The following is a 17,974-nucleotide window of genomic DNA, read 5'->3' as shown; positions in this document are numbered from 1 at the left end:
AGCATAACATTTGAATGATAATAAATATTTTTGGATTGGTAGAATCTGATTATGTTTCAAACACAAAACCTTAGAATAATATGCAGTTTGAAAAGTGGCAATTTGGCTTAACGTCAAATTAGCCACTGCGAATGTTTGTGACGTCATCATTTGTTGATATCATCGACAAATTTATACTTGGGATCACATTTGTTCGTAAAAAGACATTTTGCCCCTAAAATAAATTCATATAAACCTACCAAAAATATATCCAAACTGAGACCAGGACAATCCCTAATTTCAGGCTAGGGAAAACATGCCACATCATTCACGACCCGTGAAGATCCGGGTTAGAACTGGTCTTCAGCGTACATAGATGTCGTAAGAGTCGACTAAAGGGATCGGGTGGTCAGGCTTGCTGACTCGAACGGTCTTGTCCAGACTCAAGTATTTACAGACCGCCGCCATATAGCTGGACTGTTGGTCAGTGCGGCGTAAAACAACAAACAAACAAAGCACCACTCAAGAGTTGAGTTGGAGTCGTTTTAGATTTATCCTCTAGGTTCTGAGAGACTTTCTTGGTAATGTTCATAGTCTAGAACTGTTTTGGTTGTATCCCGGTGTACGAAGATTGTGCCTTACCGACAGGGGTTTGTATAGGTGGCGGTACAGTGTATATACACCCACGGCTCCAGTCTCGTAATATCTGTAAAAAAGCAGAACAATTTCCATTTGAATACAAACAAAACACAACACACATACTTCAGCATGCTAAATGTACCCATACTGGAATAGATATTAAGTGAGACACTCATAGGGGTGGGTATTGCACCCAATTTTCATATTGCAATATATTGCGATGCGAAAGCATGTATTGCGATATGTATTGCAATATATTGCCTGAAGTATTTTAAAACAAAATACTACTTATAAGCGAGTTAATGCATGATTTATAGAGTAAAACACAACACAATCACGATGCTTGATTAAGCTTTAATAACAACTTTTAATCATGATAAAATAAAAATGTGAAGAATATTTGGCACAAATGAAACAAGCCCATGTTTCCGGGATTCGAATGCAAGTCAAAATACCGGTTTTCAACCAGCGTATCGTACGTTCAGTCAACGGTAAATTAAACCATTATATTGCGCAGCCCTAGACACTCATGACAGACCCAACGCTTGCTTTCCCCTGTGTGGAAATTATGGCGGTCCCTGGTTTCGAATTTGGAAGACACTCAAGATGAAAACTACACCGATGATAGTTTGTTACGTAGGTAGTTAGTTTTACGTTTTGGGACGAGAAAATATGTAGTAAATGGTTGGGTGAATACAATTTGTCATGTCAGTCACCAGACAACCCAGTGATCAACAGCACGAACATCAATCTATGCAACTGGGATACGAGGACATGTGTCAACCAAGTCAGCGAGCCTGACCACCCGATCCCGTTAGTCGCCTCTTACGACAAGCATGGGTTGCTGAAGATCACTTCTAACCCGGGTCTTCACAGGTCAGGTCGTTAAAAAAACCATGTAGGTTATAAAAGTAGGGAATAGAGGCAAATGTTATCTTATTGTCTTTTATCGGGGTATTTTAATCAGATTTCGGCACTTACCCTCCATCGAATGTGTTGATTTGGACGTCGGTGTGAGCTCTGCACACATTCCTGACAACGTTTCGGTTCCTGTCTGCCACTTTTGCCTGGAAGACCAATAAGAGCACAATATTGCTGTTTGTGTGCTCTCTAAGGCAACTATCGGCAACAGTCCAGCTGCATATGACATGACCATTTACATATGATAACAATCGGATGTTCCTTAACGTCTTTAATCCTAACTGTAAATGTTGTTCCTATTTATACTGACTGACTGACTGAGTTTGGTTTTACGCCGCTTTTAGCAATGTTCCAGCAACATCACGGCGGGGGACACCAGAAATGGACTTCACACATTGTACCCATGTGGGGATTCGAACCCTGGTCTTCGGCGTGACGAGCCAACGCTTTAACCATTAGGCTACCCCACCGCCCCTCCTATTTATAACATGCCTTGATGGCAGCCATATCACTGGTTATAACAAATGAAAGATTATAACCATTTTGTTGTATTGTCACCACTTAAAAACGACACTGGCACAAGCTGTAAGAAACTGCAGTAAAGTCCATCTTTGAGTGTATATGAGTCGGATAAAAGTGCCAGTGTAGCAAGCGAATAATGGTTTTACATGTTCAGCTTCAGGCTGATGTTTTAGCAGTTGTATTTCCCAGTTTCTATTACGTTTACTTCCTTTGTATGATGTTTAATTAAAAATAGAGACTAGTCAATCCCGTGATTGACATCATGAGCATCGATCTACGCAATTGGGATACGATGGTGTTTATCAGCCACGTCAGCCATACCTTTAGTCGCCTCTAACGACAAGCACGGGTTAGAGAAGATCAGTTCTTACTCAGAATTCCACGGGACTACTTACAGCTTTAGAGTCTAAACAAATGAAATGAGCTATTATCTCACAGCCTAAACACCACCTAAACAAAACATTCCCAAAACCTAAACATGTTTAGACTAGGAAGGGAAGGGATGGACGAGAGGGTCCTACACCCTTTGTTAAACACAGAAACATGATCACATTTGGCGACAATACCCTTTTCCAAAGGAATTATTCTAATCGTTTATTTAGAGTTTCCCCAGTCCGCTTAATCATGATATTGGTATAACGTTACGAAATGCAGCTACAAATAACTCTAAATGCTACTATTTGAAAAAACCCAACAACAACGAGGATCCGATTTCTCAAAAGAAACTAAGGTTTTACTCAAGTTTCAAACTCAGTTCGACAATTTGAAACAGCTGAGTTACATGTCTAAGACCAAGAAAAAACCCTGTGAGCTAGCACTATAAAACCAGCTTCAGTCTGGGCTAGTACAAGCAGCCACGCATCCACAACCACACGCATGCACGTCTTCATATGAGCGAAATATTCTCAAGCACGACGTTAAACCCAATTTCACCTCCTCACCTTACGACAGTCGTAGCGCTACGATAGCTTTGTGAAACGGGCTCCTTCCCCATGAATATGAAATTATCGCTGATATTACTAATCACTGACCTGTATCTCGGGCAGCCTGTAGTCTGACCATAGGGGCAGGATCCTGCTGTAGTCAGAGGACTGAAGTCGGAGGACGGCCGGAGCCGTGGGGTTCCTGTTCAGGCCGTTAGTGATCGCCATGATCCTCATGGACTGGGGGCTGTTCCATCGTCTACCGTCGAAGCTGAAGCCACACACGCCAGGGACGTTCACACTGGTCGAACCGGACACCCTCGTGCACGTGAAGTTGGTGGAGGAGATGGTGGTCTCGAAGTTGATGATGCAGTCGACTGGCACGTCGGTGACACAAGGAACGGGAATTGTGGAGGTGAAGGTCACGGAGGCTGAGCTTCCTTCCGGTATAGTGTTGACGGGATTGCTTATCTGGGGTAGAAGAGGATGTATGTAAATTTGTTGTTTAATAGTCGAATCTGGATCTGATAATCCAGAGATTGACATCATGAGCATCAATACTAGGATACGATGACATGCGTCATCCAAGTTAGCGAACTTTACCGGATCCTGTTGTTTACGCTGCGATATTCCAGCTATATGACGGCAGTTTGTAAATAATTGAGTCTGGACCTAACAATCCAGAGATTGATCTGTTTGATTGGCATTTAGAAGTTGGTGACTATTGCCACAGTGCCTTGTTGTTGTTACTCCCCTTGATTCATACCTACATGTTGTTATTACTTAATCCCTGTTGATGTATATAAGTCTGTTCTGTGCTGTAGTACTTCACTCTTGCTTGACAACGGTATAAGAATCCATACCGAAACGTCGCATCATATATAATAAAAGAAGTTGTTATCCATAAAGAATCTTACTTTCTTAATCCAGAGATTAACATCATGAGCATCAAAACTAGGATACGATGACATGCGTCATCCAAGTTAGCAAACTTTACCGGATCCTGTTAGTCGCCACTTACGATATGCGTGTGTAACTGGAGACCAATTCTGGCCCTGCTTACAAGCATGTGCAACTGAAGACCAATTCTGGCCCTGCTTACAGGCATGTGTAACTGAAGACCAATTCTGGCCCTGCTTACAGGCATGGGTAACTGAAGACCAATTCTGGCCCTGCTTACATGCATGGGTAACTGAAGACCAATTCTGGCCCTGATACAAAGGTACATTCACAAATATAAATACAACGTTTTGCTCACTTTTATTCCAGCAAAAAAGTCTGCACTGGTGAAGGTCTTGCTGAATTTTCCGGTTGGTGTTGTTTTAGCTTTAAACGAGCACTTCACCTGCAAAAAGACCAAAACAAATAGTAGGACCCTGAGTAAGTGAGTGAGTGGTATTTTATTACTATTATTATGATTGTTTAAAACTTAAAATATATGAATGGGGCACAGAGGGTTCAGGTGGTCCTGGCACAGTCAGAATCGAACCCACCAAGAACGTTTGAGAAGATGCGCCCCCCAACACTGCGGCCTTCTGCATTACCCAATGTGTCAGAATGGCTGTGTTCCTGGCACCAACCCCGGTACTCCCCGATGTCAGTCAACAGTTTGAGGGGTAACTCTTAATACCAAAGGATTACTATTTGAGTGAGTCTTGGTTCGAATCCACATCAATCATATACCACTGCATCACACCGTGAAAAGACTTACCGTCATTGGGAGTCGCCAGCTAGCTTCCTGGATCAGAGCAGTCGTCTGGTAGTACTGAGAACTCGGAACATTGCGGTAACTCTTGCGCAGACGGTTGTCAATGTACCAGTCCACGTCGTACAGATACGTCGTTGCTGTGTCGTGCAGGCGGGTGCAGTTGAAATGTAGTTTCCGGCCGCTGACGTCTGTCAGTTTGTGGGATTTCACCCATGGCCGCACTTCCGCTTTTACGCTTGCCGACATTGGAATCGAGGCTGAACAAACAGATATTTTGAAAGGACAAGTCAACGCAAATCACTGAAGTCATAATGATTTGATTTCCTTTTCGGGGGACAGTGGGTAGCCTAGTGGTTAAAGCGTTCGCTCGTCACGCCGAAGGGGCGGGTTCGATTCCCCTCATGATTACAATGTGTGAAGCACATTTCTGGTGTCCTCCAGACATTGCTGGGATATCGCTAAAAGCGGCGTAAAACCTAACTAACTCACACTTTATTATTTTCAATTCATGAAAAGAATGAATGAAATACATAAAAATATTGGAATTCTTCTGCAAGATGAAATCTCGTGGTATCACCATGTCAATGTATTAGCAGTGGTGTTTGACTGAAACAGAATAAGAAACACTTCATAATTTGGACATGTTCTCGAGCAAAACTTCTTTGGTGCTGAAACATTAATAGGAGCTGGTTTCTGGGGTTACTCACGTGTGCATGGCTGGTACCCCGTTGGGGAGCTCTGTCCTGGGGGGGCATTTCTCAACGTAGTCTACAAGGTAACAGTGATATTTGTAGTCATGTTCCATGTGGTGTTGTGTGGCAAGCAGTATTTTAGGACTATTTACCGGAAAGGAATTCAATCACGTCAATGTGATCTCAAGACATAACCCGAGAAGATCCCGTATATAATTGGTCCTCAGTAACCCTTGCTTGTCATAAGCGGCAACTAACGTGATCGGGTGGCTGAAACATGCCATCGTATCCCATTTGCATAGATTGATGCTGATGCTGTTGATCACTGGATTGTCTGGTTCGGACTGGATTATTTACAGACCGACTCCATATAGTTGGAATATTGCTGAGTGCGGCGTGAAAAATCCAACCAACCAAATCATGAAGACATTGTCAATGTAAATGTCCCTACGACACGGCGGGTGTTTGAGGATCATGGGGACCTGTTAATTCTACTGCTGAAAATCATTACAATCTGAACACCATGAAGGTCCGGGTTAGAATATTGATCTTCAGTAACCCATGCTTGTCGTAAGAGGCGACAAACCGGATCGGGTGGACAGGCTCGCTGACTTTTAACACATGTCATCGGTCCCCAACTGCGCAGATCGATGCTCATGCTGTTGATCACTGGATTGTCTGGTCCAGACTTGATTATTTACAGACCGCCGCCATATAGCTGGAATATTGCTGAGATCGGCGTAAAACTAAACTCACTCACTCATTACAATCTATTGATTTCTCTGACTGAAACCATGGTATTCGTTGACACATAATTTATTTTTTTTCCATAGATTTGCATAAAGACCATAGTGGCGTCACCTTTACTCGCCTAGTGAATTATTGGCTAAGAATTAACTTCACCAACTGGTCGTGACACGCTCACAATGGTTTAATGGTGTTTGGGCGAGGCAGGGAGGCGACTTACCGAAACAGTACTTCCCGGGGCAGCCGCTAAGCTTGTTGAGGAAGTACACTCTGAAGGCGCCACAGTTCTTCACCCTCACTTGGAGTTGGGTCTCGTTGCACCCGATTATCCCCCTCTGGAAGGCCGTTCGGCTCACTATTCCCTCAGAGGGGGTCGGGATGGAACCTGCGGGGGTCAAGTGAACCGGTTGAGATCAATATAACGTCCTGTCCCCTAACAACTGTATTCTTAGCAACGCCCTATCCTCTAATGGCATATTCCTAAACAACACTATATCCCCTTACAACATAGTATCCCTAGGGTATATAACCAAACGATACTGTATCTCCTGACACCAATGCATCTCCTAACAACATTGTATCCTCTAACGACATTGTATCCTCTAACAACATTGTATCCTCTAACGACATTGTATCCTCTAACAACATTGTATCTTCTAACAACATTGTATCCTCTAACGACATTGTATCCTCTAACGACATTGTATCCTCTAACGACATTGTATCCTCTAACGACATTGCATCCTCTATCCTCTAACACATTGTATTGTATCCTCTAACAACATTGTATCCTCTAACGACATTGTATCCTCTAACAGCATTGTATCCTCTAACAACATTGTATCCTCTAACGACATTGTATCCTCTAACAACATTGTATCCTCTAACAACATTGTATCCTCTAACGACATTGTATCCTCTAACAACATTGTATCCTCTAACAGCATTGTATCCTCTAACAACATTGTATCCTCTAACGTAACGACATTGTATCCTCTAACGACATTGTATCCTCTAACAACATTGTATCCTCTAACAACATTGTATCCTCTAACAACATTGTATCCTCTAACGACATTGTATCCTCTAACGACATTGTATCCTCTAACAACATTGTATCCTCTAACGACATTGTATCCTCTAACGACATTGTATCCTCTAACGACATTGTATCCTCTAACGACATTGTATCCTCTAACAACATTGTATTCCAACTGGGTATTATTTAACAACACTGTACATTAACAACAGCGTATCCCCTGACCACAATGCATTTTCAAACAACAATGTATTCCATAACAACAATGTATTCTCTAACAACATTATATATTTTTGACAGTATATCCATCGACAACAGTGTATTCTCCAACAACAATGCATTCTCTAACACTAGTGTATCCCGTAACAACAATATATTCCCTAGCAACACTTTTTTGTTTTGTAAAGTATTTTTATCCACTTTACTTGGCTACAGTTGAACAAGATATGTGGGTAGAGTAAAATGGTACATGTTGCATAATAAAAAGCAGACAATGTATAGCATTTGATACTTGGAATATAGATTAAACAATTGAGATGCTAGCTAATATTACAGAGAATTGAAAGACTAAACTATAAATTACAGGACTGCATCTAGGTCATTCCATTTAGCAACACTTCATTAACAACAATTGTATCCCCTAACAACGCGGTATCGCTTAACAGGAGTGTATCTCCACACAAAAATTGTATTCCCAAACAACAATGTATTCTCTAGCAACACTTTATTAACAATTGTATCCCCTAACAACGCGGTATCGCCTAACAGGAGTGTATCTCCACAAAAAAATTGTATTCCCAAACAACAATGTATTCTCTAGCAACACTATTCATTAACAACAATTGTATCCCCTAACAACGCAGTATCGCCTAACAGGAGTGTATCTCCACACAAAAATTGTATCCCAAACAACAATGTATTCTCTAGCAACACTTTATTAACAATTGTATCCCAAACAACGCGGTATCGCCTGACAGGAGTGTATCTCCATAAAAAATTGTATTCCCAAACAACAATGTATATTCTCTAGCAACACTATTCATTAACAACAATTGTATCCCCTAACAACGCGGTATCGCCTAACAGGAGTGTATCTCCATAAAAAAATTGTATCCCTAACAACAATGTATTCTCTAGCAACACTATTCATTAACAACAATTGTATCCCCTAACAACGCGGTATCGCCTAACAGGAGTGTATCTCCATAAAAAAATTGTATCCCTAACAACAATGTATTCTCTAGCAACACTATTCATTAACAACAATTGTATCCCCTAACAACGCGGTATCGCCTAACAGGAGTGTATCTCATAAAAAAATTGTATTCCCAAACAACAATGTATTCTCTAGCAACACTTTTCATTAACAACAATTGTATCCCTTAACAACGCGGTATCGCTTAACAGGAGTGTATCTCCACAAAAAAATTGTATTCCCAAACAACAATGTATTCTCTAGCAACACTATTCATTAACAACAATTGTATCCCTTAACAACGCGGTATCGCCTAACAGGAGTGTATCTCCTACAAAAATTGTATCCCTAACAACAATGTATTCTCTAGCAACACTATTCATTAATAACCATTGTATCCCCTAACAACGCGGTATCGCCTAACAGGAGTGTATCTCCACACAAAAATTGTATCCCTAACAACAATGTATTCTCTAGCAACACTTCATTAACAATTGTATCCCAAACAACGCGGTATCGACTGACAGGAGTGTATCTCCATAAAAAAATTGTATTCCCAAACAACAATGTATATTCTCTAGCAACACTATTCATTAACAACAATTGTATCCCTTAACAACGCGGTATCGCCTAACAAGAGTGTATCTCCAAAAAAGAATTGTATTCCCAAACAACAATGTATTCTCTAGCAACACTATTCATTAACAACAATTGTATCCCCTAACAACGCGCTATCGCCTAACAGGAGTGCATCTCCACACAAAAATTGTATTCCCAAACAACAATGTATTCTCTAGCAACACTATTCATTAACAACAATTGTATCCCCTAACAACGCGCTATCGCCTAACAGGAGTGCATCTCCACACAAAAATTGTATTCCCAAACAACAATGTATTCTCTAGCAACACTATTCATTAACAACAATTGTATCCCAAACAACGCTGCATCGCCTAACAGGAGTGTATCTCCACAACAACAATTTTACCCCCTAACAGCATTGTACTCCTTAACACTACATCGTAACAGGTCACTGCAGGTTACCAGATCTACAGTATAAACGCCTTGGTAAAGTAATATACATTTGGGGAGACCGGTTGATCATTGTCTAGCGGAAATTGCAATGTTAATCAGAGCCAGTGGCCCACTTTACAAAAAACAAAAGCAGAACGAGCAAACAATGCTGAAGAAATGCTACAATTTGAAGTGATGTATATGGCAGCTAAACCCTTCGAGTCTCGCTACAATCAAAGTAAATCCGAAAATATTGTCACATCCCTCGCCAGTTACTAATAAAACACCTGAGCGCAAATAAATCCAGATCTATCTGTCTACCTTCATGTCAGTACTACAATATATTACCTTTCGGGGATTACAGAATATTTACTCAGTTGGGAAACCTGTGATTAAGACAGTTGTAATATGTGATAACCCTCTGGAAAGAGGCCACCCGGAGTGCAAGGCGAATAATTACGACTGCCGTAGGGAACTCACCATTCATCCAAATGGGGAAGAGCGTCCCACATGCAGAGATCTGGGGCAATGAGAGTAGAGATCCCCTGCTCCCGTCCCGTCAAGCCGATACCTACGGGTGTCAATGTGAGACAAGACACTGATGGCTCTAAAACCATCTTCATTAAATTTTATAGCCGTTTGAAAGGGATGGAGTTTTCAATTTGAGGACATTGTTATATATTTACTGATCTCAAAGGACATAAACCCATCAAACATATGCAGACGTTTATAAACATCTATAACCACCTGAACTATTATAACGTTAAAGCACTCGGACGCAAGCGTCCTCGTACTTTAACTATAATAGTTCAGGGCGAAAGTGTGTTTTATTACACTATACATGGTGGTAGACCAAACTGTATTTCTTAATTACATGTTTGTCAGTGCACAGATAACACTTATTAGAAAGTCACTTGAACATCATCATTTTTCCTGGTTACCTTGTTCTTGGCATACAGGTAGCCATATAGAAGGGTGATCGGAAAAAGTCATGGAAAAAGGGTCATGGCAAAAATATTTTTGTAAAACGTCCCGTTCTCCATTTACTTTGCTTGTACTGTATTTTATAAATCCTTTTTCACTTCCATCTTCAAATAATCTAAAGTAATAAAAACATCCTGTTCTCCAGTTATTTGCAAAAATAATTCAACAACTATTCTCCAGTCATTCATACTTGCATGATCTTGAGTGTTTTCTTTATGAACAGGATGTAACTGGCCTCGAACATGTAAGTAAGCTTATTAAGGACAGCTTGAAATTGAAGTTGTTGATATTACTTTACGCTGACGATCCTGTCATATTAGCTGAAGGGGCGGTGGGGTGGCCTAATGGTTAAAGCGTTGGCTCGTCACGCCGAAGACCCGGGTTCGAATCCCCACATGGGCACAATGTGTGTCTGCCCATTTCTGGTGTCCCCCGCCGTGATATTGCTGGAATATTGCTAAAAGCGGCGTAAAACCAACCTCAGTCAGTCAGTCAGTCATATTAGCTGAAACTAGTGATGGATTGCAAAAACCTTTGAATGTGTTTGACCAGTATTGTAAAGAATGGAAACATAGTGTGAATTTAGATGTCTGTGATGAACTTCACTTTTAAATTATACTGTCCAGCACTAAATGCCCTCAGAAATCAATTTCTTCCCCAATATTTGTGTCAACATCCAACTATTGAAAAATGTCTTTATCTCAGGAAATGTGATTATTCACCACTTAACCCTAAAGTTGCCAAATTTTTCAAAACTGCACTTTGTTCAATATTTTAATATGTATCAATATGCTGTATGTTCTCTGTGTCACAAAACGTGATTTTTTAGAATAAAATTTCAGTTCTATTCTGTCCTGTTCAGTAAAAGGATTAGTTTATGTTTTGAGAAGGGCACAGGAGATAGGAGTGTGTTGTTACTATACTCTGTAGTGACTCTGGGTCAGCTCATTAATTAAATAGGGGTTGACAGCATGGCTCAGCTAATTAGTGTACTCATTGAGTCTGTCTAATGGGTGGTCTGTCTTTTGGGAGTGAACCGTCTACGCAATTGGGATACGAAGACGTCAACCAGGTCTGCGAGCCTGACCACCCGATCCCGTTAGTCGCCTCTGACGACAAGCATGGGCACTCAGCAAGAATCATTACACATTACTATAAGGGAAGATGATCTTGTGAAATAGGTTCCTGATATTTGCATATTTTAGTGTTTCATTGCTGAGATCATTAATGAACTGTTCCCGAAGCCACAAACTGATGACATGTCATCATCTGTACGGGATGACCATTCAGTGAAGTTTGTCGGTTGGAGGGACATTTCATACACATGGGCTCGGGTAAGATCGTAGGTCCCCTGCAACTCTGGTCTATTTCTTCGATGCGAACTTAATGTAACGGCAGTTGTAGTCCCTATTCGACGTACGACTGTCGATTGTCGTAAAGATACGACCATATTCACGCACTGTTCTTGACGCCACAAATCAATCATATATTAATTATGTGAACAAGATGATCCTTCAATAAGGTTACTCGGTTGGATGGACCAGCACCTCTGGCCTCTGTCTACGTAATGTAAGGACAGTCGTAGCCCCCATTCGACGTACGACTGTCGATTGTCGTAAAGATGCGATCATATTCACGCACTGTTCTTGACGCCACAAAGTGATCATATGTCCTTATCTAAAGAAGAGGAGGCCTTCAGTGAAGTTTCTCTTGGTTTGACATTTCTTACATTACACACACAAAGGCATGTACACCAACACAAGCGCACGCACGCACATTGTCGTTACTGCGGATCAAGCACATTATAACTTCTTTGAATGGCTGGCATTTTAGAAATTGTAAATTAAAATATTGACAACCTTTATGGATAGCACTCACGAATAAAAGAAGGTGTTATCCATAATCTTTGTCAATAAAGCACAATATAACAGCTCAACAAGGAGGTCGCATCATTCGGCCCTTCTCGGCATATTACGCTGAAATCCGTGCTACTACTTTACCAATCGTTTCCGTCCGGCAGGTAGTGGTCGCACTCGGCCTGTTCCGTCTCAGACAGGACGTAAGTGTACACTCGTTTGTCATGCTGTAGTGTCTTGTAGCTCCGACAGGGGTCGGTCTGACCTGTAAAACCAGTAGCCATTAACGCGGGATATTAAAACAGTCTGAGATGGTGAAGCTGATAGCAATCGTCATCAAAGGTCATTGACATGCCGCCATCTTGTAATTTAAACCTTAGATTTAAGTCGGTTATGATTGTCTCATTTACAGCACCGTATGACCAGTGCTGGTCGGTTGCCAGAAAGGTTCAAATTACCCGCCCTTGACCAATCAAAATGCAATTTACACGCAAACGTCATCGAATATTTGATCATATGGATATTGTGACGGCCATTCCCACTGTGTACGAGAGTTTGCGAGAATTAAAATGCAACACCGAAGATGACCAAGAGGCAAATGAACATTTTCAAAAAGTATTAATCTGTTTCTGCAGTTATATGCGGCCTCGGGATATGCTAAAAGTACACATCGAATAATCTGTATAGTATTTACAGAGTAACCAACCCAAATATATATTGCCTAAATCATACGATATACGCAAACATCATCTGATACATTGTGATACATCTGATGGTGTAATCAGCATCTGATGCGCATTATGAAGAAAGGTATACTGATTGATTCACGATCGTAGTTAAATAGGTTTCGAAAATCTGAAATCCTTTGGTGGTTTCACTGCGTGTGAATATTTCTATGAGAGTAGAATGTGTGTTGGGGCCACTTTCTGTCAGGCGAAAAGAAAATCATCGGATATTTTCGAACATTTGAAACCTCGATTTTAAGAAAAAGAACGACTAAATATATACACCATTATGAAACCACATAATTGTTTTTCTCCTTATGATATACCATAAGTCAGTCCACAAAGAAGGGGTTTCACTGACCATTTCAAAGACTTAATGTCAGATCCGAGATGGTATTTCAGCCATGGCAAACATTCCAAGAACCCTCAAAACAACATTGTTTTTGAAAATTTCAAATTTGAAACGATGTTCAACTATTAAAACACTGCGTGCGTAGCCCCATAGTCAATCGTGGTTAATCCGTTGACCTTCGGATCGTTGGCCTTCGTGTCTGAGGTCGAATCCCACTTTGCAACATGATTTTCGTGAAATTATTCTATCACGGTAAAGGATAGGGGTAAATGAGTTCTGTAATTGCCATATGGTGTTTAAGTAATTCAGTTAGTTAATAGCAGGTGCCCACTGGTATATTAGCGTAAAACATAATAACGTATATGTGAATTTATCGTATGAATATATGGAAAATAGAATATAAATATAACACAAGACACAAAATATATAGTAAAGTGTGCATATACTGACCACTGCACAAGCTGACCAGTACACACAGCGTCACTAGGCCCAGCGTCATCAACGACAGTCTCTTCATCGTCTCTGTCGACCAGGAAATAGCGGCACAGGTTTTATACTGTAGGGCTGCAGTCGTAGATTACTATTAATCATGGTACCCCACGACGGGCTGACAGCGTTACTATGGAGGGGTGCTACATGCTACCCACAATCAGGATGGCCGATACTTTCACAAAGAACTTAGTTAAGCACACCCTGACATATCTCACGATTGAATGACCCCCATCTTAACCCTTTGGAGCATATCTGGGACAAGATTGGCCGTCGTGTGCAACAAGGGGATCCTCCTGTACGTACAGAACTGGCCCAATTGGAAGCTGCTTTACACGAGTAGCAGACTGCCCCTTCAGAGGATCAGGAGGCTGACTGGGAGTATGAGGAGGAGGGTGCTGGCTGTCATACCGTCACATGGAGGTTACACAAAATTCAACATTAAACATTCCAGGGCCATACTATACAGACATGGTTTTGTATAAAAATCTTTTGTTTTTAAATGAGCAATTATCATCATAAACTCAACATGGAGTCTGATCATGCTGTCTGTTTGTATGAGTTTTTAAATACGGGTCATAAAAAAGTCATGTTTTTCGATCGTGGTGACCAGGGGAAGTTCTATGTATATGCAAAATTACAGGGGTGCTTAATTAAGTTCTTCGTGTATACGTATGACCCGTTCCACTATAAGACGCGAAAGAACGTCAGAGACTTTTCATATGACTATAGTAAATCTATCACGCCTTGACAGATTAACTACATTCACGTGCTGTTTTAGTTTTTGTTTAGGGATAGGTCACATGCAATATTGGTAGCATACATACATCAAGGGGCGGTGTGCTACTGTATGTATGTAATGTACTATTAGCCTACGGCCTCTTCAGTACTGTAAATTAAAGATTGATTGATTGATTGATTGATTGACATCAAGGGGAGGTGGGTAGCCTAGAGGTTAAGGAGTTCGTCGTCACGCCGAAGACCCGGGTTCGATTCCACACTTGCACGATGTGAAGCCCATTTCTGGTGTCCCCCGCCGTGGAATTCCTGGAATATTGCTAAAAGCGGTGTAAAACAAAACTCACTCACTCATACAGGCATGACAATGAAATTACATATCAGTACGAGGCACCAGCGTTATAACAAACTGTCAGTAACTATGTGCAGAAAAGACAGTAATGCTAAAATTATCACGTTTTTAATATCGTTTTGGGTTAAGCAGCGCTTTAAACTAACGTTTGATGACTACCTTTAATGTAAGCAGCGTTACGGTTAAAGTAACGTTACGGTTAAAGTAAGGGCAAGAGGAAAGGTTAAAGACAGAGTTAAAGCTAACTTTAAAGTTTGAAGTAACCTTAAGGTTTGTAGTAAAGATTTAGGATTAACGCAATTGTTAAAGTAACTAGTTAAGTAAGATTTAACATACGGGTCAAAGTAAGAATATAAGAAAGGTTAAAGTTAGGGTTAATGTAAGGATTAAAGAAATGATTAACGTAACGGTAAAAGTAAAGCTTAAAGTAAAGCTTAACGTAAATGTTAAAGTAAGGGATAAAGTAAACATTAAAGTAAGTGATAAAGTAAAGCTTAAAGTAAAGATTAACGTAAATGTTAAAGTAAGAGATAAAGTAAACATTAAAGTAAGGGATAAAGTAAAGATTAAAGTAAGGGATAAAGTAAAGGTTAAAGTAAGGGGTAAAGTAAACATTAAAGTAAGTGATAAAGTAAAGGTTAAAGTAAGGTTTAACGTAAATGTTAAAGCAAGGGATAAAGTAAAGATTAAAGTAAGGGATAAAGTAAAGGTTAAAGTAAGGGGTAAAGTAAAGCTTAAAGTAAGGGGTAAAGTAAACATTAAAGGAAGTGATAAAGTAAAGGTTAAAGTAAGGTTTAACGTAAATGTTAAAGTAAGGGATAAAGTAAAGATTAAAGTAAGGGATAAAGTAAACATTAAAGTAAGGGGTAAAGTAAAGCTTAAAGTGAGAGTTAGTGTACGGTTAAATTATGGATTAAATGAAGGGTTAAAGTAAGGGTAACGTAAGGATTAAAGTAAGGTTTAACGTAAAGGTTAAAGTAATTATTAAAGTCAGGATTAGTATGTTAAAGTAAGAGTTGTAGTAAGGTGAATGCTGGGTTAGAGTATGGTTAAACGAATTAAGTAACGGATAAAGTAAGCATTAAAGTATGGATCGAGACAGGATGAAAGTAAGGGTTAATGTAAGAGTGAAAGTGAGGGTAAAGTTAGGGTTAAAGTAAGGGATAAAGTGAGATTTAAGGGGGCCCTAGCTGTGTTGAGACAAACTGTACTTCCTGGTACGCTGAGCATCATTCTTTCCTTGCCCAGTAACACAGATCCCCACCGATCACCAGTTAAGTGACTCAAGGCTCAAAGTGACTCATACTGTTGATCACTGGATTGTCTGGCCCAGATTTGGTTATTTACAGACCCCCGCCATATAGCTGGAATGTTGCTGAGTGCGGCGTTAAGCAACAAACAAACAAAACATGTATGTGTTGTTCAAATTTGGTCTAACAGATATTAACCTGTTATGCTTTTGGTCCGTACTCGTCGAAGTTGATGCAGTTTGGTATCATTTAGAGCCGTGAATTCATCCACATATTTAATGAAACTAATGGTCATAAGTAACCAGCATGCGAATATCGAGTCAGGACCTATGCCTGGGATGGACGTTGAGATCAAGACAACACAACCCCACAATCTGGATTTGTGGGGCACGTGAGAGTATGTGAGTATGGCTGAATGCAGCTTTTAGCAATATTCCAGCAATATCATGGCGGGTAGAAATCGACATCACACATGTGGGGAATCGAACCCGGGTATTCGGCGTGACGAGCGAACGCTTTAGCCACTAGGCTACCCCACTGCCCCCGTGAGAGTAAGAAAGGTAGTGATGGGTTAACGTTACGGTTAAAGTAAGGGCAAGAGGAAAGGTTAAAGACAGAGTTAAAGCTAACTTTAAAGTTTGAAGTAACCTTAAGGTTTGTAGTAAAAATTTAGGATTAACGCAATTGTTGAAGTAACTAGTAAAGTAAGATTTAACATACGGGTCAAAGTAAAAATATAGGAAAGGTTAAAGTTAGGGTTAATGTAAGGATTAAAGAAATGATTAACGTAACGGTAAAAGTAAAGCTTAAAGTAAAGATTAACGTAAATGTTAAAGTAAGGGATAAAGTAAAGATTAAAGTAAGGGGTAAAGAAAAGATTAAAGTGAGAGTTAGTGTACGGTTAAATTATGGATTAAATGAAGGGTTAAAGTAAGGGTAACGTAAGGATTAAAGTAAGGTTTAACGTAAAGGTTAAAGTAATTATTAAAGTCAGGATTAGTATGTTAAAGTAAGAGTTGTAGTAAGGTGAATGCTGGGTTAGAGTATGGTTTAAACGAAGGTTAAAGTAACGGATAAAGTAAGCATTAAAGTATGGATCGAGACAGGATGAAAGTAAGGGTTAATGTAAGAGTGAAAGTGAGGGTAAAGTTAGGGTTAAAGTAAGGGATAAAGTGAGATTTAAGGGGGCCCTAGCTGTGTTGAGACAAACTGTACTTCCTGGTACGGTGTGCATCATTCTTTCCTTGCCCAGTAACACAGATCCCCACCGATCACCAGTTAAGTCACTAAAGGCACAGCATATGCGATTATTCGGTAAGCACGCTGACTCGGTTGAGTTTCAATAATATAAACACCTCATAGATTAAAAACCGCAGATGACTGATTGGGGCTGATTGAAGGCATTCAATCAGCCCCAACAACCCGTCTTCAATCAGCCCCAACAAACAAATAACCCGTCTTCAATCAGCCCCAACAGATACAAACAACCCGTCTTCAATCGGCCCCAACAGACACAAACAACCCGTCTTCAATCAGCCCCAAGACCTGCCTTCAATCAGCCCCAACAGACACAAACAACCCGTCTTCAATCAGCCCCAAGACCTGCCTTCAATCAGCCCCAACAGACAAACAGCCTGCCTTCAATCAGCCCCAACAGACACAAATAACCCGTCTTCAATCAGCCCGAAGACCTGCCTTCAATCAGCCCCAACAGACACAAATAACCCGTCTTCAATCAGCCCGAAGACCTGCCTTCAATCAGCCCCAAAAGACAAACAGCCTGCCTTCAATCAGCCCCAACAGACACAAACGACCCGTCTTCAATCAGCCCGAAGACCTGCCTTCAATC

General features: G+C 40.5%; 2 protein-coding genes across 2 annotated transcripts in view; both read right to left on the bottom strand.

Annotated features, from left to right (window-relative positions):
* The window catches only part of LOC124259898, a 31,599-nt gene extending 17,787 nt beyond the window's left edge, over positions 1-13,812 (bottom strand). Inside the window, exons 1-10 of the mRNA XM_046694125.1 lie at positions 13,747-13,812; positions 12,364-12,484; positions 9,860-9,950; positions 6,352-6,516; positions 5,400-5,460; positions 4,696-4,949; positions 4,243-4,329; positions 3,093-3,455; positions 1,600-1,685; positions 622-685 (exon numbers count right to left, since the gene is read on the bottom strand). Coding sequence (XP_046550081.1) covers positions 622-685; positions 1,600-1,685; positions 3,093-3,455; positions 4,243-4,329; positions 4,696-4,938 — 843 coding nt within the window. The 5' untranslated portion in view covers positions 4,939-4,949; positions 5,400-5,460; positions 6,352-6,516; ... (1 more) ...; positions 12,364-12,484; positions 13,747-13,812. The remainder of the gene's footprint in view (positions 1-621; positions 686-1,599; positions 1,686-3,092; positions 3,456-4,242; positions 4,330-4,695; positions 4,950-5,399; positions 5,461-6,351; positions 6,517-9,859; positions 9,951-12,363; positions 12,485-13,746) is intronic.
* On the bottom strand, positions 5,396-12,503 carry LOC124259895. The gene is made up of 4 exons (XM_046694122.1): positions 12,364-12,503; positions 11,965-12,035; positions 6,352-6,516; positions 5,396-5,460 (listed from the first exon to the last, which is right to left on the bottom strand). The coding sequence occupies exons 1-4, from the start codon at positions 12,501-12,503 to the stop codon at positions 5,396-5,398; spliced, it is 441 nt and encodes a 146-aa protein (XP_046550078.1).
* Positions 13,813-17,974: the final 4,162 nt, after the last annotated feature.

The sequence above is a fragment of the Haliotis rubra genome, unplaced genomic scaffold, assembly GCF_003918875.1.
Source record: "Haliotis rubra isolate DU_JTF1 unplaced genomic scaffold, ASM391887v1 Scf740, whole genome shotgun sequence".
NCBI lineage: Eukaryota > Metazoa > Mollusca > Gastropoda > Lepetellida > Haliotidae > Haliotis > Haliotis rubra.
The sequence above is the reverse complement of the archived record's forward strand: the minus strand, read 5'-3'. Positions and strand labels throughout refer to the sequence as shown.